Source organism: Acipenser ruthenus, chromosome 21 (genome assembly GCF_902713425.1).
Source record: "Acipenser ruthenus chromosome 21, fAciRut3.2 maternal haplotype, whole genome shotgun sequence".
Lineage (NCBI taxonomy): Eukaryota > Metazoa > Chordata > Actinopteri > Acipenseriformes > Acipenseridae > Acipenser > Acipenser ruthenus.
The window spans coordinates 15,248,660-15,273,210 of record NC_081209.1 but is presented as its reverse complement, the minus strand read 5'-3'; the positions used below and the strand labels follow the sequence as shown (position 1 = coordinate 15,273,210).

Genomic DNA, 24,551 nt, shown 5'->3' with positions numbered 1-24,551 from the left:
GTGTTTTACAGTGCCTTGCAAAAGTATTCGGCCCCCTTGAACTTTGCGACCTTTTGCCACATTTCAGGCTTCAAACATAAATATATGAAACTGTAATTTTTTGTGAAGAATCAACAACAAGTGGGACACAATCATGAAGTGGAACGAAATTTATTGGATATTTCAAACTTTTTTAACAAATAAAAAACTGAAAAATTGGACGTGCAAAATTATTCAGCCCCCTTAAGTTAATACTTTGTAGCGCCACCTTTTGCTGCGATTACAGCTGTAAGTCGCTTGGGGTATGTCTCTGTCAGTTTTGCACATCGAGAGACTGAAATTTTTGCCCATTCCTCCTTGCAAAACAGCTCGAGCTCAGTGAGGTTGGATGGAGAGCATTTGTGAACAGCAGTTTTCAATTCTTTCCACAGATTCTCGATTGGATTCAGGTCTGGACTTTGACTTGGCCATTCTAACACCTGGATATGTTTATTTGTGAACCATTCCATTGTAGATTTTGCTTTATGTTTTGGATCATTGTCTTGTTGGAAGACAAATCTCCGTCCCAGTCTCAGGTCTTTTGCAGACTCCATCAGGTTTTCTTCCAGAATGGTCCTGTATTTGGCTCCATCCATCTTCCCATCAATTTTAACCATCTTCCCTGTCCCTGCTGAAGAAAAGCAGGCCCAAACCATGATGCTGCCACCACCATGTTTGACAGTGGGGATGGTGTGTTCAGGGTGATGAGCTGTGTTGCTTTTACGCCAAACATAACGTTTTGCATTGTTGCCAAAAAGTTCGATTTTGGTTTCATCTGACCAGAGCACCTTCTTCCACATGTTTGGTGTGTCTCCCAGGTGGCTTGTGGCAAACTGTAAACGACACTTTTTATGGATATCTTTAAGAAATGGCTTTCTTCTTGCCACTCTTCCATAAAGGCCAGATTTGTGCAGTATACGACTGATTGTTGTCCTATGGACAGAGTCTCCCACCTCAGCTGTAGATCTCTGCAGTTCATCCAGAGTGATCATGGGCCTCTTGGCTGCATCTCTGATCAGTCTTCTCCTTGTATGAGCTGAAAGTTTAGAGGGACGGCCAGGTCTTGGTAGATTTGCAGTGGTCTGATACTCCTTCCATTTCAATATTATCGCTTGCACAGTGCTCCTTGGGATGTTTAAAGCTTGGGAAATCTTTTTGTATCCAAATCCGGCTTTAAACTTCTCCACAACAGTATCTCGGACCTGCCTGGTGTGTTCCTTGTTCTTCATGATGCTCTCTGCGCTTTAAACGGACCTCTGAGACTATCACAGTGCAGGTGCATTTATACGGAGACTTGATTACACACAGGTGGATTCTATTTATCATCATTAGTCATTTAGGTCAACATTGGATCATTCAGAGATCCTCACTGAACTTCTGGAGAGAGTTTGCTGCACTGAAAGTAAAGGGGCTGAATAATTTTGCACGCCCAATTTTTCAGTTTTTTATTTGTTAAAAAAGTTTGAAATATCCAATAAATTTCGTTCCACTTCATGATTGTGTCCCACTTGTTGTTGATTCTTCACAAAAAATTACAGTTTCATATCTTTATGCTTGAAGCCTGAAATGTGGCAAAAGGTCGCAAAGTTCAAGGGGGCCGAATACTTTTGCAAGGCACTGTAACTTGGCTCTTGACATTGACAGCAGGAATTCTCTCCAGTGCTCTTTACATATTTGTCCAGCTGCCTGTTTTTAGTGTAGTACTGCAGCAGTTTTACAGTTCAAGTTTTGCATAGTGGTGGTTTGACTGTTAGATACACCACTACTCCCCAACTTAATTTATTCTGCTCCATGCCTACATTCTCATCCATGTTATCAATGCAGAATGAAGTATCAACCCGTTTTTAATCAGTTATTTATTCTCTTCCAGGATGAGCGTTGAAAGTATGGGCACTGATTTTATATTCATACCACAATGTACTTTATATTATTTTGTGTACTTTTTCTGGTTGCTGTAATCGGAAAGAAGATCTGCCTAATTTAAAAGTACCGGTTATAAAGTCATAAACCTTTATTTACAACAATACTTCTTAAATATTGCCTTTTAGTAAGGATTTGCAAACCAGCAAGGAGTTGTGATTGACACTTATGAGGACAGAGCAACCGTGTTAGTGATGGGAAGTGAATGCTGAGAGTGTGCAGTTCATGATATTTTAAACAATTGATTCCTTCCCTTCTCCTGAGTCTCATTCCTTGTTTCATAAGAAATAGTGTGGTTTACAGGTGAAACTATAACAAAATAGGGCAAGTAGTCAAACTTTTTGGCAAACGCCCCCGCATCCATACTGAGAGCATCCAGCAACATGCACGGTCAACTCTTAAGGACAGTAAGAATGAAACTGCTGCAAAGTGTTTCGGAGACAGTTCAGAATTTAGCATCTTCATTACCTAATGGTTAAAGTGGTCTTTGATATGTATTCCCAATTCATTCTTTCAGCTTTTTTTCGTGGTTATTTTCTGCGACTCTCGAGCAAGCGTTCTGCACAAATGATGTTTCTGAGCGGTTTATTTTCAGTGCTGATGCTCGTACTAGCAGACATGTAAAACTACAGCCTATGTACCCTAACATTTAACCTTTTGTAAAAAATAAAAATAAAAAAATAAAGCATCCTTAAGTGAAAACTGAAGCTGGAAGTTTGAGAGTACAATAATGAAATAAAGTTGAGTTTGTCGCATGTGTTAAACTACTCTGGGTAGTCTTCCAAATGTGAACTCTTCAAATAAAATACACAGCTTGGAGATCCTTTAACTGAAGGTGTAGGATGTAGGAATGATGCAGATTACAGAGTGGAATTAAATATTAGTTTAGGCTTGAATAATACGTTTTGGGTGCATATTTATTTCACTACAGTATATACCATCAACAATAGGCATGTCCCCTTTGTTTTATAGCTTGACCTCCTAGTACAGCTTATGCTGTACGTGTATCAATTTCTACAGGTGTGCAATACTGTACTGCTTGTTTGATTTCATCCTGTCTGTTCATACATACAGCAAATAGAGCTGGATGGCTCAGTCTGCAGAGACGAGAGTGCATTCCGCTAAACTCCTTTGCTTTCGGTCTGTCGTCTGCTACTTGTTTAGTTCATACCCTGAGTGACTCGAGAGAGCACAGAGCTGCTTCACCTACTGAACTGACGAGAGAGAGCAGAGCTGCTTCACATACTGAACTGACGAGAGAGAACAGAGCTGCTTCCTCACATAATTAACTGATGCAGAAAGACAAGCCAATTAGCAAACTTCTTCTAGATAGAAGAGTTAGTCTCCTGCAATTACACCTTTTTGATGAAATTTAAAACCCATGCATTTGTTTGTGCAGTGCTTGCTGTTCTAGTACCTGTGTAATACCTGTTCTGGCATCTTTACTTATGCATGTGTTTATTTTGATTCTAATCTTCACAGGCAGATGAGCTCCCCCCTCGTATCTTTCAGCACCCCTTGCCTTGCCTCAGTTCAGTCCTGCCTCTCATTAGCAGAGGCTGTACAGTAACAGTGCCTAACTATGTGCTGTGGACAAAGTTGAGACCACCCAACTCACTTTACATGCAATCCAAAACCAAACTACCTCAGTAATAGGCAGCAATTGGATGCAAGTGAATTAACCCACCAGTCCCCTAGCTTGTACTTTTTATTGTATTGCGTAAGTGTTATTAAATGTCAGTGCATATTTTTCAGAGTGGATGCCTTGTTGGTCAGATTAGGATCTTCTGTACCAAATATACATGGCAGTCAGCATGTGTGAATCCAGTGTTTTTTGTGGGGTCCAGGCCCTGCTCTTATTGATGAGACTGCTTTTTGGCTGTACTTAACAGAGAGCAATCTGCTGACTCATGTGTTTGCAGTATAGTTTAGTAGCATTGAACAGGGAGCAGTTTGCTTTCTCTCGTTGTGCAGTGTGGCAGGCCTGCCAGCTCAGCTCTTTCCTGTGCACAAACTCTGCTCTGAGCCCCGTGCACCGCTGCTTGCTGGTGACATCATCATTGGGACTGGCTACTCAACATTAACATTACAAGCCTTTTTTTTAATAGACTGCAATAATGGCTCTACTACAACAAAAATAAGTACTCTGCAGTGCTTTCCTCAAAGAATTGGTACTGCACTTGTGCTGTGTAATCCTGGCTTCTCTCAAAGGGGAGCTGGCTTCTCTCAAAGGGGAGCTGGCTTCTCTCAAAGGGGAGCTGGCTTCTCTCAAAGGGGAGCTGGCTTCTCTCAAAGGGGAGCTCGCTTAATAACAAAAACTGTCACCTGAGAGAAGCCAGCTCCCCTTTGAGAGAAGCCAGCTCCCCTTTGAGAGAAGCCAGCTCCCCTTTGAGAGAAGCCAGGATTACACAGCACAAGTGCAGTACCAATTCTTTGAGGAAAGCACTGCAGAGTACTTATTTTTGTTGTAGTAGAGCCATTATTGCAGTAAGCCAGTGTAATATAGCATAAGTAATCCAGTGTCCATCTAGACTCTCACCAGTACATTGTACAGAACACTTTCTCAGTGCTCGCTGTGGAAGATATCTCCTATATAAAAAAAAACAAAACAAAGGATATTCATAACAATGACTTCTTCATTGTAACCCTATTGTATACATATGCTGGGGGCCAGGCAATGCAAAGTAATGTATACCAGCATTTCTCATCCAGATGTGTGAAGAAGCACAAGTGCAAGAATGGGGCTTTGCTAACCTTATCCCATTTATCTGCAAATAACAGTTTTAAAAAGACTATTGACAATTTTTAGAAATCCTGTGCTGCTGTAAGCACATGTCAGTTGTTACAGTTTTTTTCCTTCTGTTGCTGTTCTCTGTTGTGAAATTACCACGGTTCTTGATAACTCAACTTAATGAAGCTTCCAATATCAAGACAATTGATGGCTGTGCATCATATGTAGCCCGATAATGGACACTGAGAGGAATTGCAAGCCCAGTGTGGTGTCTCTGTGGACCAGCTTTATTGAAATGCTTAACCATCTCAGCAGTGTGCAACAACAATCCATTCAGGAGTTGTAGTTTTTGTTGTAACAGATCAATTTTAATAGATTATTTTCATATCCTTGCTCGTACGCACCTCTTTCCTTCCATGAAGTCTTGAGCAGCAATTCAATTTTACTCCCATCAGGCGTTTTAATAGAGCATGTAAATACAGAATATTTAAAAATGTCCTGTATTTTGAGGAACGTGCTTGACACAATCTTCTCGTAAATAAGCTTCTGTCCACGTTATTGAAATGTATTCAGTGTCAGGCCTGGTGCACATGAAAGTGGATAGCCAAGAGCAGTACCCGATCTCCAGTTTGGATAGGACGGGATTTCTACGGGGTGTTTATTTGAATTCTCATGACATCTGCTTCCAATAAACCCTCTGGCTCCCAATCTGCAACAGCGCTGCTGTAAAATGTAGGCTGTTTGGATTAGAGAGAGAAGCATTCGTCAAGGGCTACTTAAACCCTACTAATGACAGAAGCTTGGGTTCCATTCAAAGGGGCAGCGTTGTGGTTTGCAGGCTGCTCTTGTTGTCTAATTGAACACGCTTGGATGTTCCTGGAAGACCTGTATTGTTTTAGTAGGATGGGGTGTTACGGTTGCCTGCAAGCTGGTTGCTATTTATACAAATTAATCATGGAATTAAAGTTTTTGGGTGCTCTTGGCGACTGTCCAAACAGATAAAGACTTGTATAAAAAGGTGCGAGTCTGTTTTGGTTAAGCTGTTGCATTTTAAGAACCTCTTGCTCACTACAGTAAACAGATTTTAATCAGTATTTTGATTTAAAGGCTAAACCTCAGGGTGTGTTTTCATTGGGCATTATTTTTATACCCCCACCCCCACCCCCAAGAAAAGCATCTGTTTGGAACAGCATCCCCTGACTCTGCAGATCCAAATTCAATGCAAAGTTATTCATTTCCTGTATCCTTTAATGTGCTGTGCCCGTGCCTGGGAGGAGTGCTGTCGTTCTCAATTATTTAAAGAATCCCAGTGATGTAGAATCAGCGATATTTAATTTACTGCTGTGGCCTCAAGGACTGCCATCCATTATTAAAGGCCTTTAATGTGGGCAGCTGTTTTACTCTAAAAATAGGTCAGAGGTCAGATGTAATGACCTTATTTTTACAGAGACGGAGGCTGAGTTACAGCATGCCGAATAGGGGAGGAATGACGTTGCTTGTTTTTCCTTTTTTTATGGTTTTATTTGTTACTGCTGTTTAAGAGGTTAAAATGTGCCTTGCTTTGTGTATTGAAGATTCAGCCGTGAAGCTTGTAGACCCAGACCTCCAGTGAGCTTCACTGCCTGTGTCACAGTGTGAGAGGGCCAGCTCTTGCAGTCTGGATCTCTGTAGGAAATGCAGTTAGCTGGGAGAGCTCTGTAAATAAAAATTAAAAAGGATCACAAGGTGGTTTGTCCGCTAGGCCTGAGGCCCCTCCCCATGGAATAGTGGCCTCTGACCTCGGCAGTCATTAATCATGATGTGCCAGATCACAGTAATCTGCCCTGACAGGTGACAGATTGTGAAAGTGGTCAGAGAAGGCAGCCAATCAGCCAGTTTTCATATATCAGAAGCCAGTGTCTATTGGCTGCTTTCAGTTTTCAGTAACCAATTAGCTACAGTCTCTAGCTCTATTATCCATTACGGTCGCAGTGGTCCTATTATTTAGATGAATAGGCAGTGGCACCTTGTGTTTCATTGCCAGTCTGTGCTGACCATCTCCTTATGGCATCCAGTCAGCACCAGCGTGTCATTTCAGTTGCAAATTAGCAGTGGCTCGCTAGGCCCAGATAGCAGCACTGTGGTAAAGCCAGAGCTGTCCAGATAGCAGCACTGTGGTAAAGCCAGAGCTGTCCAGATAGCAGCACTGTGGTAAAGCCAGAGCTGTCGAGATAGCAGCACTGTGGTAAAGCCAGAGCTGTCCAGATAGCAGCACTGTGGTAGAGCCAGAGCTGTCGAGATAGCAGCACTGTGGTAAAGCCAGAGCTGTCGAGATAGCAGCACTGTGGTAAAGCCAGAGCTGTCCAGATAGCAGCACTGTGGTAGAGCCAGAGCTGTCGAGATAGCAGCACTGTGGTAAAGCCAGAGCTGTCCAGATAGCAGCACTGTGGTAGAGCCAGAGCTGTCCTGTTGAGAGACACGGCTGGTGCTGGATTCAGGGGGCTCCAATATGTTTGTCAAAATCGGACGTGTGTGAACAGTGTGGGGCTAGTAGTCTTGTATGCTATTTTCAAAATTCATTCACATTTCATTTTCTGGTGATTTTAGAAGCCTATATGCTAAAGAAATGGACTCTAACCCCTTATCCATACAGTAAAGGTTTGATACAATCTTCATTCTGCCTTTATCCCCAGTACTGGACTGAAATGAATGAGCAATCCACGATGCCGCTTCTCTTATCTTTATCAGAAGTGATTGCACATCAAGCTGGCAATCAATTGGGACATTGACTAATTCTTCCACCACCATCCTGCTTAATACACAGGTCAATAAAAGTGGACTGACCTCTAAACTGGGTTCTGTTGAACTGATTATTTAATGTACAATTGATATCCAATACTCCATTAGAAAGCACTTGTCTTCAATAAAGGGGCCTGGCATTTAGATTTTTATCTGTGTCATATTCTGTCAGAAAAACTATAATATAGGTGACACACATTTTCCTAAAAGGAGATATTAGAAGCACCTCTTAAAACTAAATCAAAACCTGTTCTGATTTAAGGCGTCAATAAAACTTATCGATAGGATGCTAAATTTAAAATGAAGTAATTCAGTTTGCTCTCAACTCGGTCTCTTGTTGGTGTGGATGAATGCCCTCATGCTTGTGCTGTGCTGTGCTGTGCTGTGCTCGCTCTTGTTGTGGATGAATGCCCTCATGCTTGTGCTTTGCTGTGCTGTGCTGTGCTGTGCTTGCTCTTGTGGATGAATGCCCTCGTGCTTGTGCTGTGCTCTGCTGTGCTGTGCTTGCTCTTGTTGTGGATGAATGCCCTCATGCTTGTGCTCTGCTTTGCTGTGCTGTGCTCGCTCTTGTTGTGGATGAATGCCCTCATGCTTGTGCTCTGCTGTGCTGTGCTGTGCTTGCTCTTGTTGTGGATGAATGTCCTCATGCTTGTGCTCTGCTTTGCTGTGCTGTGCTCGCTCTTGTTGTGGATGAATGCCCTCATGCTTGTGCTCTGCTGTGCTGTGCTGTGCTTGCTCTTGTTGTGGATGAATGCCCTCATGCTTGTGCTCTGCTTTGCTGTGTTGTGCTCGCTCTTGGTGTGGATGAATGCCCTCATGCTTGTGCTCACCCCCTGCTCTGCTCTGCTCTGCTCGCTCTGCAGGCACTCCGGTGAACAGAATTCCCATCATGGCGAAGCAGGTCCTGGACTTGTACACGCTCTACAAGCTGGTGACGGAGAAGGGAGGACTGGTGGAAGTGATCAACAAGAAGATCTGGAGGGAGATCACCAAGGGACTCAACCTGCCCACTTCAATAACCAGCGCTGCCTTCACTCTCCGGACACAGTACGACAAGCCATTATTCCCATGATCAGAGTCACGCATGACAAATCACTGTTAGAGTTCACCTTGTTGTTCATTGTATGGATGTGGAACGGAGCATAGAACACGGTTGTAAAGGTTATAAAGTAGTTCATGAGTACAATCTTCCTTTTTGCCATTTATAAGGAGTTATTACCTGGTGTGTCTCTTATTATAACAGAAATCATTTGGCAGTTAGAGCAGACAGTACTCGAACTGCATGAGATCTCATATAACAAAATGAACATATTTATACTCCTCTTTCTGTAGCAGCTACCTTGTATTATTGGGTCATTCTTGAAATTACAGGGGTTTTTATAGCTCAGACACACTGACCCAAAACTACATCATATTCAATTGTGATAAGTTAACAGAAATTAACCATGAAATCATTTTACTTAATACATAGTAGTCATTTATAGACTTCTTTTGTAGTATGTTTGTTTAAAATATATTTATTATAGCTAGTGTCCCACAGTCTTGTTTAATATGACTCTAAAATGTGATTCCTGAGGGAATTTTTACCACTAATCTTCCACAACAGAAACCAGACCTGGTAGGCTAGCCAGTTTGTTTCTATTAAGGTAGTAGACACACAAGCTTCCTCCTTGCTTTCTGGCCCTCTCTGAACTAAATAACCAATTTAAGATCTGTTTTGTCTCCTGGGAAACCAAACAAAACTGTAAACAAATGAATAAAATTACTTCCTGCAGGCAGAACCATTGGCCTTGAGCAACGTTCATGAGTTCTGAATTCACATCGATACATATTGAATGGGTGGAGGTTTTCCATATTGATTGAGTGTTTTCCTTATTGGAATTCCAGACTGCCTATCCTTTCAGTGTTATTAGGTGGGTGGTAATCCTGCTTTTTAACCCAATTGACCACAGTAGTTCTCTTCCTGTTGTGAAGGCAATAGTATTGTATTTTCACATCTGACCCCAGTGTAACCCATTGTGAGGCTCGCTTCTGCTTGTTCCCCAAAACCACCTTTACAATGAGATGCCAGACAGACACTCCATTTAAATGCAAATGATAGCTGCCTGGTTTACAATGCTGCTTTAGTGCAATGTCTTTATCTACCAGCATCCGAAGGAGCAGCTTGCGGTGCTATAAAAACAGAGCTAGTTCTCCATCTCGGGAAGGGATTTCACTGCAGAAGCAAGATTCCAAGAGGCTGTGGAGCTCCCAGAATCATTCCATAAGTCCTGGGCTCTTCCATTCATCACAGAGCTCTCAAAGAGTAGTCCTGAAATAAACACATTTTATAGTAAACATGTAGTCCTCTTTTGAAACGTGATATCTGGAACATTACTTGGTTAAAGAAATCTGTTTGCAAGCCCTGATTTCAGGTAGTGCTGCACCTCCTTGGTAACTGGAAGGGGACATTGTCTTCAAGGCTTAGAACATAAGAACATAAGAACGTTTGCAAATGAGTGGAGGCCATTCAGCCCATCTTGCTCGTTTGGTTGTTAGTAGCTTATTGATCCCAGAATATCATCAAGCAGCTTCTTGAAGGATCCCAGGGTGTCAGCTTCAACAACATTACTGGGGAGTTGGTTCCATACCCTCACACTTCTGTGTAAAAAAGTGCCTCCTATTTTCTGTTCTGAATGCCCCTTTATCTAATCTCCTTTTGTGACCCCTGGTCCTTGTTTATTTTTTCAGGTCAAAAAAGTCCCCTGGGTTGACATTGTCTGTACCTTTTAGAATTTTGAATGCTTGAATCAGATCACCGTGTAGTGTTCTTTGTTCAAGACTGAATAGATTCAATTATTTTAGCCTGTCTGCATACAACATGCCTTTGCACTCTTTCTAGAGCAGCTTCCCCACATTGTCTAGATGAAGACATTTCTGAGTCAACATAAACTCTTAGGTCTTTTTCATAGATTCCTTCTTCAATTTCAGTATCTCCCATATGATATTTATAATGCACATATTTATTGCCTGCGTGCAGTACCTTACACTTTTCTCTATTAAATGTCATTTGCCATGTGTCTGCCCAGTTCTGAATGCTGTCTAGATCATTTTGAATGACCTTTGCTGCTCAACAGTGTTTGCCACTCCTCCTATTTTTGTGTCGTCTGCAATTTTAACAAGTTTGCTTACTATACCAGAATCTAAATCATTAATGTAGATTAGGAATAGCAGAGGATCTAATACTGATCCCTGTGGTACACCACTGGTTACCTCGTTCCATTTTGAGGTTTCTCCTCTAATCAGTACTTTCTGTTTTCTACATGTTAACCACTCCCTAATCCATGTGCATGCATTTCCTTGAATCCCTACTGCGTTCAGTTTGAGAATTAATCTTTTATGCGGAACTTTGTCAAAAGCTTTCTGGAAATCTAAATAAACCATGTCGTATGCTTTGCAATTATCCATTGTCGATATTTCATCCTCAAAAAAGTAGGTTAGTTAGACACTATCTCCCTTTCCTAAAACCATGCTGACTGTCTCCCAGGATATTGTTAACATATAGGTAATTTTCCTTTTTGTATCTTTTTATAGTTTCCATAAGTTTACATATAATAGAAGTCAGACTTATTGTTCTGTAGTTACCTGGTTCGGTTTTGTCACCCTTTTAGTGGATTGGTATTACGTTTGCTATTTTCCAGTCTGTCGGTACAACCCCTGTGTCAAGAGACTGTTGCATGATCTTGGTAAATAACTTCTTTCATTTCTTTTGAGTACTATTGGGAGGATCTCATCTGGCCCAGGGGATTTGTTTATTTTAAGAGCTCCAAGTCCCTTTAACACTTCTGCCTCTGTTATGCTAAAGTTATTTAAAACTGGATAGGAACAGGTCGACATGTCGGGCATGTTGTCTGTGTCCTCCTTTGTAAAAACCTGTGAAAAGTAATCATTTAATATATTTGCTATTTTTTTTTCTTCATCTATGATTTTGCCATTTGTGTCTCTTAGACATTTAACCTCCTCTTTGAATGTTCTCTTGCTGTTATAATATTGGAAAAACATTTTGGAATTGGTTTTAGCACCCTCAGCAATATTGATTTCTATCTCTCTCTTGGCCTTTCTAACTTCCTTTTTGACTTGTGTTTGCAGTTCCAAGTACTCTTTCTGTGTACTTTGGTTTTGGTCCCTTTTTAAATGCTCTGTAAAGTGCCTTTTTTTGCTGAATATTTTTTTAATTGATCTATTAAATCATTTTGTCCATTTTGTTTTAGATTTAGATTTTGGCTTTTTGGGATGTAATTGTTTTGCGCCTCTAGTACTACATTTTTAAAAAACAGCTATCCTTTTTCTGTGGATGTTTTCTCTATTTTACTCAAATCTACTTCTGTTAGTCTCTGTTTCATACCTTCATAGTTTGCTTTTCTAAAATTGTAAACCTTAGCTTTAGTCATTACTTTTTGGGTTTAAAAATCATTTCAAATGAGACCATGTTGTGGTCTGAGTTTGCCAATGGCTCTCTGACCTCTGTTTTAGTTATTCTGTCTTTGTTATTTGAAAAGACTAAATCAAGGCATGCCTCCCCTCTAGTCGGTGCCTTGACAAATTGCGTTAGGAGGCAGTCATTTGTCATTTCCACCATTTCAATTTTGTCCGTCGTGCTCCCCACCGGGTTTTCCCATTTTATATGGGGGAAGTTGAAATCCCCCATTAGTATGGCTTCTCCTTTTCTACTAGCGTCCCCTATTGCCTGAGAAGTGTAGTACCAAGGACCATGTTTTAAAGTGAAAATACATGTTTGCAATAACATTTGTTCCCTTCAAAACTGCACATTGGAGACCTATGTAACTGGTGGAAGTGCAAAAAGGGTCATATCTGTGGAATTATTATGATGACTACAACCACAAAGATCCCAGAGCGATACTCAGAGCTGTATTATCCCCTGGTGACTGGGTATAGTGGAGGGGTCCATACCTGAGCGATACACAGAGCTGTATTATCCCCTGGTGACTGGGTATAGTGGAGGTGTCCATACCTGAGGGATACACAGAGCTGTATTATCCCCTGGTGACTGGGTATAGTGGAGGTGTCCATACCTGAGGGATACTCAGAGCTGTATTATCACCTGGTGACTGGGTATAGTGGAGGTGTCCATACCTGAGGGATACTCAGAGCTGTATTGTCCCCTGGTGACTGGGTATAGTGGAGGTGTCCATACCTGAGGGATACTCAGAGCTGTATTGTCCCCTGGTGACTGGGTATAGTGGAGGTGTCCATACCTGAGGGATACACAGAGCTGTATTATCCCCTGGTGACTGGGTATAGTGGAGGTGTCCATACCTGAGGGATACACAGAGCTGTATTATCCCCCCGGTGACTGGGTATAGTGGAGGGGTCCATACCTGAGCGATACACAGAGCTGTATTATCCCCTGATGACTGGGTATAGTGGAGGGGTCCATAGAATGACTTTAGGTCATTCGAAAGCAATTATGAGAATCAGGATAGATGCAGTTAAGATCACTCTCTTTCCCAGGGTAGTGTTGTGTCTGACTCTCCCTCCTCTTCAGTGTTTGTGTGTGTGTGTCTGACTCTCCTGCCTCTGCAGTATATGAAGTGCTGAGCTCAGTGTTGTGTGTGTGTGTGTGTGTGACTCTCCCTCCTCTGCAGGTATATGAAGTGCTGAGCTCAGTGTTGTGTATGTGTGTGTGTGTGTGTGTGTGTGTGTGTGTGTGTGTGTGACTTTCCCTCCTCTGCAGTATATGCTGAGCTCAGTGCTGGGTGTGACTCTCCCTCCTCTGCAGGTATATGAAGTACCTCTACCCCTACGAGTGTGAGAAGAAAGGCCTCAGCTCTCCGGTGGAACTCCAGGCTGCCATCGACAGCAACAGACGGGAAGGCCGGCGGCCAAGCTACACCTCCACTCTCTTCGGCTACTCCCCAACCCCCTCCGGGGCCCCGCACATCCTGTCTCCTCCCAAAATGCACCTCCCAAACAACGGGCTGCACCTCTCCCCCGGCCAGCCCATGAAGAAAGGTACTGTCCCGAGGGTCGCTTCAGACGCTCAGCGCAGTGCTGTCCTGTCAGAGCTGCTGAACACAGGGCCTGATTGAACTGGAGCTGCTGAATACACCGTGTAACAATTATTATTTTTTTTTTTTGGTTCCTGGGTAGTAAGTGTTATTTCCTAATTGCTTATGCCTCAAAAGTATAGAAAATGGCTATTATTCCCCACAAACTTTGCTTTTGTGACCAGGACAGTGATATTTTGAAATTTACCTATTTTCCAGAACATTCCAGATAGATTCAGTGCTGAGTAAACTTGGTGTAACTTTCCAGTAATATAAATAGTAGTATAAATACAGGGGCCTTAAGCCCACCAGTTCAGTTTAGTTCCAGCTGCCTAAGTGGATACATATCTGCATTTTTCTGAGATGGCATCAAGAGGCTTCAAGCATCCGGCAGACGCATTTTGCTATGTCTGCGGCCAATTTATCAAGACAAGACCGAAAAAGTACTCAGTGGAAGCATCTGCTAAGATGTGTGAGGCGGGACTGGCCACAGCGGACCGAGTTCTCTGTGGGGAGGAACAACGTCAAGTGGGAGCCACTGGTGGACCCCCGGAAGGTGCTGATGCCACCACTGCACATCAAATTGGGCCTTATGAAACAATTTGTCAGAGCTCTAGATAAGGAGTCGGCAGCCTTCAAGTACCTTCAAGACTTCTTCCCTAAGCTGTCTGAGGCAAAGGTCAAAGCCGGTGTCTTCGTCGGACCACAGATAAAGAAGATCCTGGAGTGCAATGAATTCCCCAAGAAGCTCACTGGCAAGGAGAAAGCGGCTTGGAACAGCTTTGTCGCAGTGGTTCGGGGCTTCCTGGGCAATCACAAGGCCGAAAACTATGTGGAGCTGGTTGAGACTCTGGTGAAGAACTACGGCACAATGGGCTGTAGGATGTCCCTCAAAGTCCATTACTACCCAGGAACAAAAATTGTGTTACATAGTGATATCACTCCACTATTTAATGTCAATGTGGCAGGGATGACAGAGGTTGAGGCTCAGAGACAGTTTGAAAGTTCAAAATAAAGCTTTTTAATAAACAAAAATAATCAAATAAATAGGCACAAGGGCCAAACAAAAAGGTTTCAAACACAAACAATCAACACAAAACAAAACTTACAGCAAAAATACGGCTTCCAGGCTGGGCATTGCCTTCACTGGTTTCAAAAACTAACAAAACAGCACACACAGAAAAACGCTTCTTCTCCTTCCAGAACTCTCCCTCCTACTGGGAGGCTGAGGCCTCCTTTTATGCCAGGTGGCTGAATAATAATTGAATAATTAATTGGTGGATTGCTCCCACCCGAAGCAATCAACCTGGGCAGGGAGGAGAATTTAACTCCTTCCCTGCCAGTATTTCTAAGGGCAGAGCCCTGCTCTGCCACACACCTCCCTCCACGTACAAAGTACGGAGGTCGCAATCGGCCAAACTCCCCTTATGTCCCTTGGGTGGGCTATTTCAGCGGGCGGTGGTGGGCGGGGTTGATGCCGGATCCCCCAAGCTTCCTTCAATAGCGGGGGCCCCGGACCTTCAAAGCCCATGAACGCTGGTAGGGAACCTGGACCCTCCAGCAGGAGCAGCGATGGTGGCACCTCTAGTGGTGGAAACAGGAACGGCGGCCCGACTCCCTCTGGTGGCGGAGGCGGGAACGGCGGCCCGTCTCCCGCTGGTGGCGGAGGCGGGAACGGCGGCCCGTCTCCCGCTGGTGGCGGAGGCGGGAACGGCGGCCCGTCTCCCGCTGGTGGCGGAGGCGGGAACGGCGGCCCGTCTCCCTCTGGTGGCGGAGGCGGGAACGGCGGCCCGTCTCCCGCTGGTGGCGGAGGCGGGAACGGCGGCCCGTCTCCCGCTGGTGGCGGAGGCGGGAACGGCGGCCCGTCTCCCGCTGGTGGCGGAGACGGGAACGGCGGCCCGTCTCCCTCTGCTGGCGGAGGCGGGAACGGCGGCTCGTCTCCCTCTGCTGGCGGAGGCGGGAACGGCGACCCCTCACGAACAGCAGGCGGACCCTCTGGGACAACAGGCGGAGACGATGGACCCTCAGGAACAACAGGCAGACCCTCTGGAACAGGAGGCGACGGTCACTCCGGCAACGGCAGTTCCAGCTCCTCCAGTGGCAATGGTTCCATACACTCCGGCGTTGCCGGTGGTGGCTGTGGCCATTCTAGTGGCCTCTGAAGTCGGGCCGGCACCTCCTGCCGTCGCAGTCGGGTGCGCCTCCCCTGAGCTTCTCTCAGCAGCATGTGCAAAGCCTGCTGAGGGGCTTCAGCCTTCTCCCCTTCTGGCTCTCGGGTCGGCAGCTCCACCTCTTCTGACTCTCGACGCACCGACTCCCCCCTCTTGGGCGCAGGACGCTCGGGCTCCTCCCACTCGGGCGCAGGACGCTCGGGCTCCTCCCACTCGGGCGCAGGACGCTCGGGCTCCTCCCACTCGGGCGCAGGACGCTCGGGCTCCTCCCACTCGGGCTCCTCCCACTCGGGCGCAGGACGCTCTGGCTCCTCCCATGTCTTCCTTCTTCTCCCCATTTTTTTTTTTCTCAAAAAAAACTCACAAAATTCAAAAAACAAACAAAAAAAAATACTGCCCTGAGCCTCCAGATGGCGTTATCCCACTTCTGAGCACCAAATGTGGCAGGATTGGCAGAGGGTGAGGCTCAGAGACAGTTTGAAAGTTCAAAATAAAGCGTTTTAATAAACAAAAATAATCAAATAAATAGGCACAAGGGCCAAACAAAAAGGTTTCAAACACAAACAATCAACACAAAACAAAACTTACAACAAAAATACAGCTTCCAGGCTGGGCATTGCCTTCACTGGTTTCAAAAACTAACAAAACAGCACACACAGAAAAACGCTTCTTCTCCTTCCAGAAATCCCCCTTCCTACTGGGAGGCTGAGGCCTCCTTTTATGCCAGGTAGCTGAATAATAATTGAATAATTAATTGGTGGATTGCTCCCACTTGAAGCAATCAACCTGGGCAGGGAGGAGAATTTAACTCCTTCCCTGCCAGTATTTCTAAGGGCAGAGCCCTGCTCTGCCACAGTCAACAATACATTTGAAACGGAGGAACTTTTCACTAGTGTCTTCCAGATTGTCACATGCAGGATGATATTTAGAGACAGTGTGAACTAAAATAATAAGCATACAAACCTTGTACAGTACTGTACGTCAGTGTTTAGGGGAAGGAAATGCCACTGTGTATTTATCCTAAATACAGTAGATTTACTCTGGAGTAAGTTTTATCATTGTTGTGTGTTTCACCTGCTGCACTTTGACCAGCTGTAGCCTGACCTGAAGCCTGAGCGCTGAGCTGGTTTAACGCACGCTCTCTCCCCAGAAGATGGGATGTCAGCCATGCTGCTGTCGAGCCGCCTCCCCATGGCCATGGCTCTGGGCAACCAGCATATGTCAGGCTTGGCCCGGGCCACCACGCTCGAACAGCTGCGGGAGAAGCTTGAGACGGGCGAGCCCCCGGAGAGGAAGATGGCACGGGTAGCAGAGGAGCAGCAGCGGCTCATCCAGCATGCCTTCCAGCAGAACCTCCTCGCCATGGCAACGCAGATGCCAATGAACATCAGAATCAACAGCCGCGGTGAGTCTCAGGATAAATAACCCTGCAGTTAGACTCAATATGAGGAGGGGGCTTCTCTAGGATGTGTATTATAACCCCTGAAGTTTCTAACATGTTTGTTTTACATGAGTCCTCATCTAATTCAGCACTCTGATTGGCTGAAACAGTATACATAAACAGGGAACTTTTATATTTTGTGATTCATTTGTCCAACTGTGTAAACACTCAACGTTGGAATGCTCAAAAAAAACATAAAATTGGACAAATGAACACAGCTGTGGTTATGGAACTCTGGTCAGTTTGAATGAGCTTATCTAGTGAATTCCAGGAGAATGATTTAGGGTGTTAGTATAGAGTGTAACCCAGCCCAAATTGCCTGGATAAGATGGTAGCAATGGCTGTAGCAGACGGTCATGGCATATTCAAATCAATACAAACTTTGTTATGTCCCTTTTTCTAAATTCAGTGGGCTCTTCATTACATGACACATTTATGTGCCTGAAGCAAAAAATGTCAGGTTTTAGTGCGTGTGTACTTTCCATCACTATAAAACGCTCATCGTAATGTCTTGCAAGTTATTAATAACGAATTCTAGTTGTAACTTTTGTCAAACAATGTATATAACTTTTACTAAAACTACTTACACATACACACACCCACACAGCTGAACATTACCTAGTCACTGGTGTTAGGAAACGATCCTTGCACTCATGTTCCATCTCTCCCTGCAGAAGACAGCAGCAAGCAGGACATGGCATTGAGCATTTCAGCGAGCGGCACGCACAGCATCAGCATGTCAGTGGAGGTTAATGGCACTGTCTACTCGGGTAAGACTTACTGAAGCTGACAGGGCTGAGGTGAGGACTCGGAGGGCTATAGGGGGACCCCTCTCCTCGCCCAGCTCTTCTGGCTGCTTTTCAATTGGTTCCTGTTGAAATCCATTAGACCCTTTTTAATAAAGAGACAACATGGGGGCAGTGAGCAGTGATGACTTGACCGGAGTTCCCCAATACCTTAATATGGATTTAAAGCAAAAAAAAACACACAAAATATTTGAAACGTCAGGTTGTATTTACTTAGTATGAAAATAAGTGAAATGAAAGTTGAAAGTACTAGGAGTTAATTATTGCAATTTGACTTTATTATCTATATTGTGTACATGCATAACATATTGCATTGTGGTATATTGCATTAATGAACTGTTTCATCATTGAGGGCATTGACATTTTTTTTGGTAGAAATGGTTGTCATTGCAGTTTTGTTTTCAGTATTCCCTGATTTTCCACTTGCTGGTCCTTTCTCTGTCTCCAGGTGTCTTGTTCGCTCAGAAGCCGGCAGCAGCAGCCCCAGGTCCGAGTGGCGGTTTCGGGATCCTATCCTCCTCTCACAGTCCAACCTCCTCCAAGGCACCCAGCTCTGCAGAACCCTCCACCAGCGGCTCCCCCTAGAGGCCACACCTTGCAGGGGCAGTGTTAGTGTGGAAAGGTTCAGAGAGGAAGGGGAGGGGGGACACAAGGACTTGTTGGCAGTTCTCTATAGAAATATATATTATATTAACCATGGCAGGGATTTACAGACTTTCACAACTATTACCTCATCAACTCGTCTGACCTGTCTGTCTTCATAGATGCACAGCCAAAAGATGGGCAAATTGAACTTGAAGATTTTGTATTGTTGTTTTTCTATATCACATACCTCAACCATTTTGCAATGGTGATTCCTCAATGGGCTGTAGTTTACAATGACTGTTTACCGAATGTGTTCTCAGTATTACGAGTGCTTTTTAAACTGGAGGAGAGCAGGGCCTGCATATCCCAGACCCAGCCTCATTAGCAGCCTCTCGTTTCCAACGCTCAGCCAGCCCTGCAAGAGCCGACGCAACTCTTTGAAAAGCATAGGAGTTGAATTCAGGTCCAAAAACCAATGCTGCATCAAATGCAACTCCTCTGATTTTGAAGAGAACCCAAAATGCACCTTAACCAGAACACCCATGCCATGAGTATCGTATCATACAGGCTTGCATGAGTGAGGATACCCTGGTCTTCGGATTCACAGTGCAGCGTGCTGTCGGTCTCGTATCGTAGCATACAGGCACCACTTTATGCTCAGCGTGGTCAGCTAGCCTCGTAAATCTAGTAACCAGACTGCCATATTTGTGGATCCAGCAGGTTTATTAGTATGGTTAAGGTGCTTTTTAGGGGAGCAGGGAGCTTTTTAAAACTGAAAATCAGCGTGCAGCTACAGTTCAAATTAAACTGTTTCCCTTTTTCTGCTTTACCAGAAAGGGTCGTCTCAGGAATATGCTGGTACATTTTACATTTTTTTAAATATTGGGTTATAAAAATATTATTTAGTGCTATTCAAGTATATCTCTCTGACTGTGGCTAAATTCTGTTTTTCTTCCTATCTTTCTATATACCTCATCTTGTCAGTTTGACGTTATTTCGAATGCTTGTTGAATTTGTAACGTACTTGTTGATGTTTATTGAAAACCAAAGACGACAAAAAAAAAATATGACCCGCCCCACACTTCAAGTGGGAGCTCTTGGGAACCGGCTTTGCTAAGAATCATTCAGACTTCAGTATGGCCTCACATTGGCAGTTGATTTCATAATAGCAGAACTGCTGGAAGCTCCTTTGATGGATTGTGTAACATTTTAAGATGTGGGGGTGTTGTATGCAGTGTCACAGTTGACAGTATTGTAGATGCAACTCTGCCAGTCTGCTTGCAAATGACTTGGTCTTGCACAGCTAAGTACCAAAGATATGGGATCTCCATGTAAACAAAATACCTCAATGTCCGCAAGAAAGCAGGACCTTGTGTGGCTTCATTTTGACAGTGTTGGTCAGCAGCTCAGCTGAGGGGGTCGGCGGTGCTCAGTGCCTTCAAGGGTCTTGAAAGAGAATGTGGTCAGGAGGCCTTTAATTGAGGTGATGACCAAAAACACTGAAGGACAGAACCTCACAAAGAAACGGCCCCAGCCCTGAAGGACAGAACCTCACATGGTACCGGCCCCAGCCCTGAAGGACAGAACCTCACAAAGAACCGGTCCCAGCCCTGAAGGACAGAACCTCACAAAGAACCGGCCCCAGCCCTAGAGGACAGAACCTCACAAGGTACCGGTCCCAGCCCTGAAGGACAGAACTTCACAAGGTACCGGCCCCAGCCCTGAAGGACAGAACCTCACATGGTACCGGTCCCAGCTACGTACTCTGGTTCTTCTAAATGGACGCCATCGTTAGCACAGAGAGTTAAAGGTTAAACATTAACAATAAAAGTATAATGTAGGCAGCACTTTACAAATATACCTTAAATCACAAGGCTGTTAATAAAAACATCTCTTTAACAAGTATCAAATCATGGCTAGAAAACTTTACAGCTATGGCCAAAAGTTTTACATCACCTAGAATTTTAGAATTGAGACAACTGAAACAAAACCCCAAAAAATATTTAAAAAAGAAACATAATTTAGATATTTCATTTAACATTATGTAATCAAAGAAAACACAAAATGATATTGCAAAAGTCTACCGGAAGCCATAATAGTAGTACAGTATTTCATGTTAGATTTCGAAATGTCACATTTTTAAATTTTTGCCAGGTATATAGAAAACTACAAAGCGGTATGTAATTCAATATGTCAACGTAACATTATTCAGCAGGTTTCATTTGACTTTATGAAGTAAATGATTAGCTCATTCTGTAGAGTGATGCAAACCCTTTGTCCATAGCCGTATACCACTATCACTTCATATAGCTCTACGAAAGGTGGTTGTTTTACCATATCCAGTACATATAACCATGCATAATTAGGAAGGCTTCAAGCCGCTGGATAGAGCTAATTCAGAAAGTCACATTGGGGAGGGGGTTGGTTATATCTTTTTCAGTTCAGACCATTATTTATTTAGTTAAGGATATTTATGCTACATTTCTATCTGCTGCTGGGAGCGGTTTGATTGGAAATCTGCAGCAGACAGATCAAACTGGTTTGAATTGGGGTCCGTCGGCTCCAGTGAGGATAGAAACCTGTCTCCATTGAGCTCTAATGGGGGTTCATCTGAAAATGGCTCACTGAGGTGGGTACTGGATGCAACATAAAGCAGGAATAAACAACCGAGGACCACATCGCCATCAAATCTTTATTCCTGTGTGTAGATGATCTCTGATCTGATGTATTGCTGCGGGTAGATGGTATCTGATGTGAAGCAGTTTCTAGTTTTGCACAGCTCCAATAAAGATGCGACTGATGGACTCGCCTTTATCACTAATACAGTGGGGACGTTACAGGACCTCTCCCCCCAACACTAATTCACTAAGAGTTAGGATTCAGACCCCTGGCTCAGCAGGGACACTTACTCACAAATTCAGGACTCCCTTTGTGAAGGCAGGGATGGTATAAAGCAGCCCACAGGATCCCAGCACCTCGACCACCATACACCCAGGCATTGCAGTCTCAGGGAAGCAAGGAGGCCAATTAAATGACTTGGAGAGGCTCAGGGAGAACGAAGACACTTCAGTCGGGCTGACTAGTTACTGTTTGTATCGCTGCATTCTTTTAACGTCGTTTACCTTATGTGTGCTTAAATGTGATAGTGTATCATGATGTTGTGCTTTTTAAAGAGAAAAGATGTTGCACAATTTGTCGAGTGCAAAACTGAGCACAACAGAAAGAAATAACTGATGTCCTTTTTTTTCTATTTTGGTTTCTTTGTGTAAAGGGAGCTAAAGGCCTGGTTTGTAGGTATTGCGTGGGTGTTTTATTTTTAAATTAGATTTTATTTTCTCCTCCATAATTTTTAAAACCTCTAAAAATCGGTTTGTCACCTATCATCAGATGTACTATTGCATTGACAGCTATGAATCTGTTCATCAGATGTACTATTGCATTGACAGCTATGAATCTGTTCATCAGATGTACCATTTTAAAAAGACTGGAAATAAAACCCATTGTGTACTAGCTGTATCTGTCCAGGTCAAACTGAAATATTTTAATATATTGTACATACCCACTTTATCACCCACCCCCTCTCTTTTTGAAAACAGATTGAAGAGCATTGTTAATTCATGAATAATATATTAAGCGTGCACCAGTGATTCGATTTGTTTTTTAAAGATATACCTCTAAAGCCATAAAACACAATGGTGTGATGCTCCTTTTTTGTTTGTGGGTTTTGTGCTTGTTCTTTCTTTTTTTTTCTTCTCTTAAACCACGTTCTTGGAGAATAACGTTGTGAATGCTTGTGAATCTGGTTTGTGATATAATTGTAAAGTGTATTTAAAAGGGGAGCACTTTTTTCTCCTGAAGAAGTGATATTACACATTCAGTTTTGTTCGCATTGGAAATACAAGGCTGTGGTACTCAGGGGTTACAATATGTATTTCATTATAAAGTTTTACCTTTTATTTCTACCCGCATCTTGTATGCTTATTTTCTGTGTGTTTGTCATTTTCATATTTTTAAAAGCTAACAACTCACATGGTACTGGTGTACATGACTGTTAGTGACCACCCACCCAACACCATTGTTTTGTAGTTGTGGTGCGGGTGACTGACCACTAGAGGTCAGTGGTCAACTGGTATAAATGTAAGTAGCATGTCATTAATGAATTGCTTTTGTTTTTCATTCCCTTACTGTTTATGGTGCTTCCTGGCATTCAGAGTGGTTCTGGGTTCTTTTGCTCCAATCTTATGTGATCATGCCCGGTGCTCTGCCAGAGTTGAAAGGTCGCTCTGTCACATGATTTGAATGGAATGAAAATGGCGGTTCGGTTCCTGGCTCTTTGGATTCTCCAGAGAAGCTCAAAGCAGGTGAAAGGCAGGTAAAGGAAAAATAATAACTCCATATTGGAAGAAATCAGTTGCACGGATTGCAAACACCGTAAAACAGTGAAGAGAATGTAAATAAGCGAATACATTGACATGTGATTCTACTTCCTGTGTTAAACTTGTCGCATCGTTATCCACCATAAACCAAAAACCTCCTAGTCCAGAGAGCGACGACGTGCCAGTCAACAGAAGGGCTAGCTCAAGTCCGGCAGTGAAGGGCATGTCTTACATAGCTGCTAAGAGGCACCCATTACACTGGACAGTGTGGCCTTATCAGAGGAATGCACTGCATTAGAAATACACTTTCTAAGTGGTAATAGGTAGCCAAATATCATGACACATATTAGTGCTCTAAGGTCCAATAAAATGATTGGGAATCTAATACAGCACCAATCAATGTAAACAACTGGTTTCACAGACCCAGGCTCGTGCTAGTCTTGGGCTAGCTAATGCTATTTTAGGTTATGTACTGTAGTCCAGATTAGAGCTAATCTGGGTCTGAAACCGGCTGTAAAAATGCAAGTTGATCAAACTGTGAACCTAATATTTCCCCCAGTCTCTGTGTTGAGGTTTAATAACGTTCCAATACATGCTTTTATTGGAAAAGATCAGTTCTGATGTGCGTCACAGAGTCTACGATCATTACAAGCAAATATTACCTGATCAGACTTGCTTTAAATCAACGCTTCTCCAGCTCTTTTGAGTGTTTAACTGAACACATGAAATAGATCTCATCGTCACTCGGTTACTTAAAGTACAAGGGTCTATAAGATGGGAATTGTGAGTAAAAGTGAACATTGTAATCTTTTACCATGTATCCTGTCATGATGCTAAACGCATGGCCTGAAGCCTGGCGGTGTTAAAGATGGCACAGGAGTAAGAACAATGAGAAACTTTGCACAGGTGATCCTGCGTAGGGTTCAATACACAACTGGAAAGAATAAGAGCGGTGTCGATAGACAGGTTCATCTTTACATAGCCTCTGTGGCAGTTCCATTGAAGGTGAATGAACTGCCAGAGTAAATATTCCAATGTTGGCTGTCTTACAGACCCTTGTCCTTTTAGGATCATCTGAAGAAATGTAGTTCCCAAACCTGAAGACATTTGAAGAGGCAGGAGGTTCACTGTGTTTAAAACCATGATGTCATTGCAAGCACACACCCTGTTGTTCCCACACAGAAACGCTGGACCCGTGTTAATTTTCATTTACCACTCTGCAACAGGTAAATGTTTAAAGGGCGCCATCTAGAGTTGATGTCAGTCCTGCAGCAACTGCAAAGTGTGTACCTGTGTGAACTCCGTAATGGAGGCATCACCACTGAACAGTCTTCCACAATCATATAATCTTATATAAAACTTATACAATGTGGACATTAATGCACTGGTCGTATCCGTCCGTCTGTCTGTCATGAGTTTGCACTTGCAGTGACTTGAATTTGTTTTAACGTTTTACTGCACGGGTTCCGTTGCTTCAGTTCCAGTAGACATCGGTCACATAGAGCAGTGGTTCCCAACCCTGCTCCTGGGGACCCCTGTGTCTGCTGGTTTTCATTCCAACTGAGCTCTCAATTACTTAACTAGACCCTTAATTGAATGGATAGACCTTTTTAATTGTTTTCAGCTCTTAACAGTTGCATAGTTCAAGTTAGCTATACCATTTTATAACTTGAGCTCT

At 43.5% G+C, this 24,551-nt stretch overlaps 1 protein-coding gene across 4 annotated transcripts in view; it reads left to right on the top strand.

Moving 5' to 3' along the window:
• LOC117427917 (AT-rich interactive domain-containing protein 3B-like) overlaps positions 1-22,459 on the top strand; it is a 77,644-nt gene extending 55,185 nt beyond the window's left edge. For 2 of the 4 annotated variants that reach the window (XM_058994859.1, XM_058994857.1), the window contains 5 exons: positions 8,311-8,494; positions 13,227-13,459; positions 16,819-17,070; positions 17,781-17,876; positions 18,361-22,459. In XM_058994859.1, the coding sequence (XP_058850842.1) occupies positions 8,311-8,494; positions 13,227-13,459; positions 16,819-17,070; positions 17,781-17,876; positions 18,361-18,497 (902 nt within the window). In that variant the 3' untranslated portion in view covers positions 18,498-22,459. Of the gene's footprint in view, positions 1-8,310; positions 8,495-13,226; positions 13,460-16,815; positions 17,071-17,780; positions 17,877-18,360 lie in introns of all 4 variants that reach the window. The other 2 variants (XM_058994858.1, XM_058994856.1) reach the window with 1 other exon arrangement.
• Positions 22,460-24,551: the final 2,092 nt, after the last annotated feature.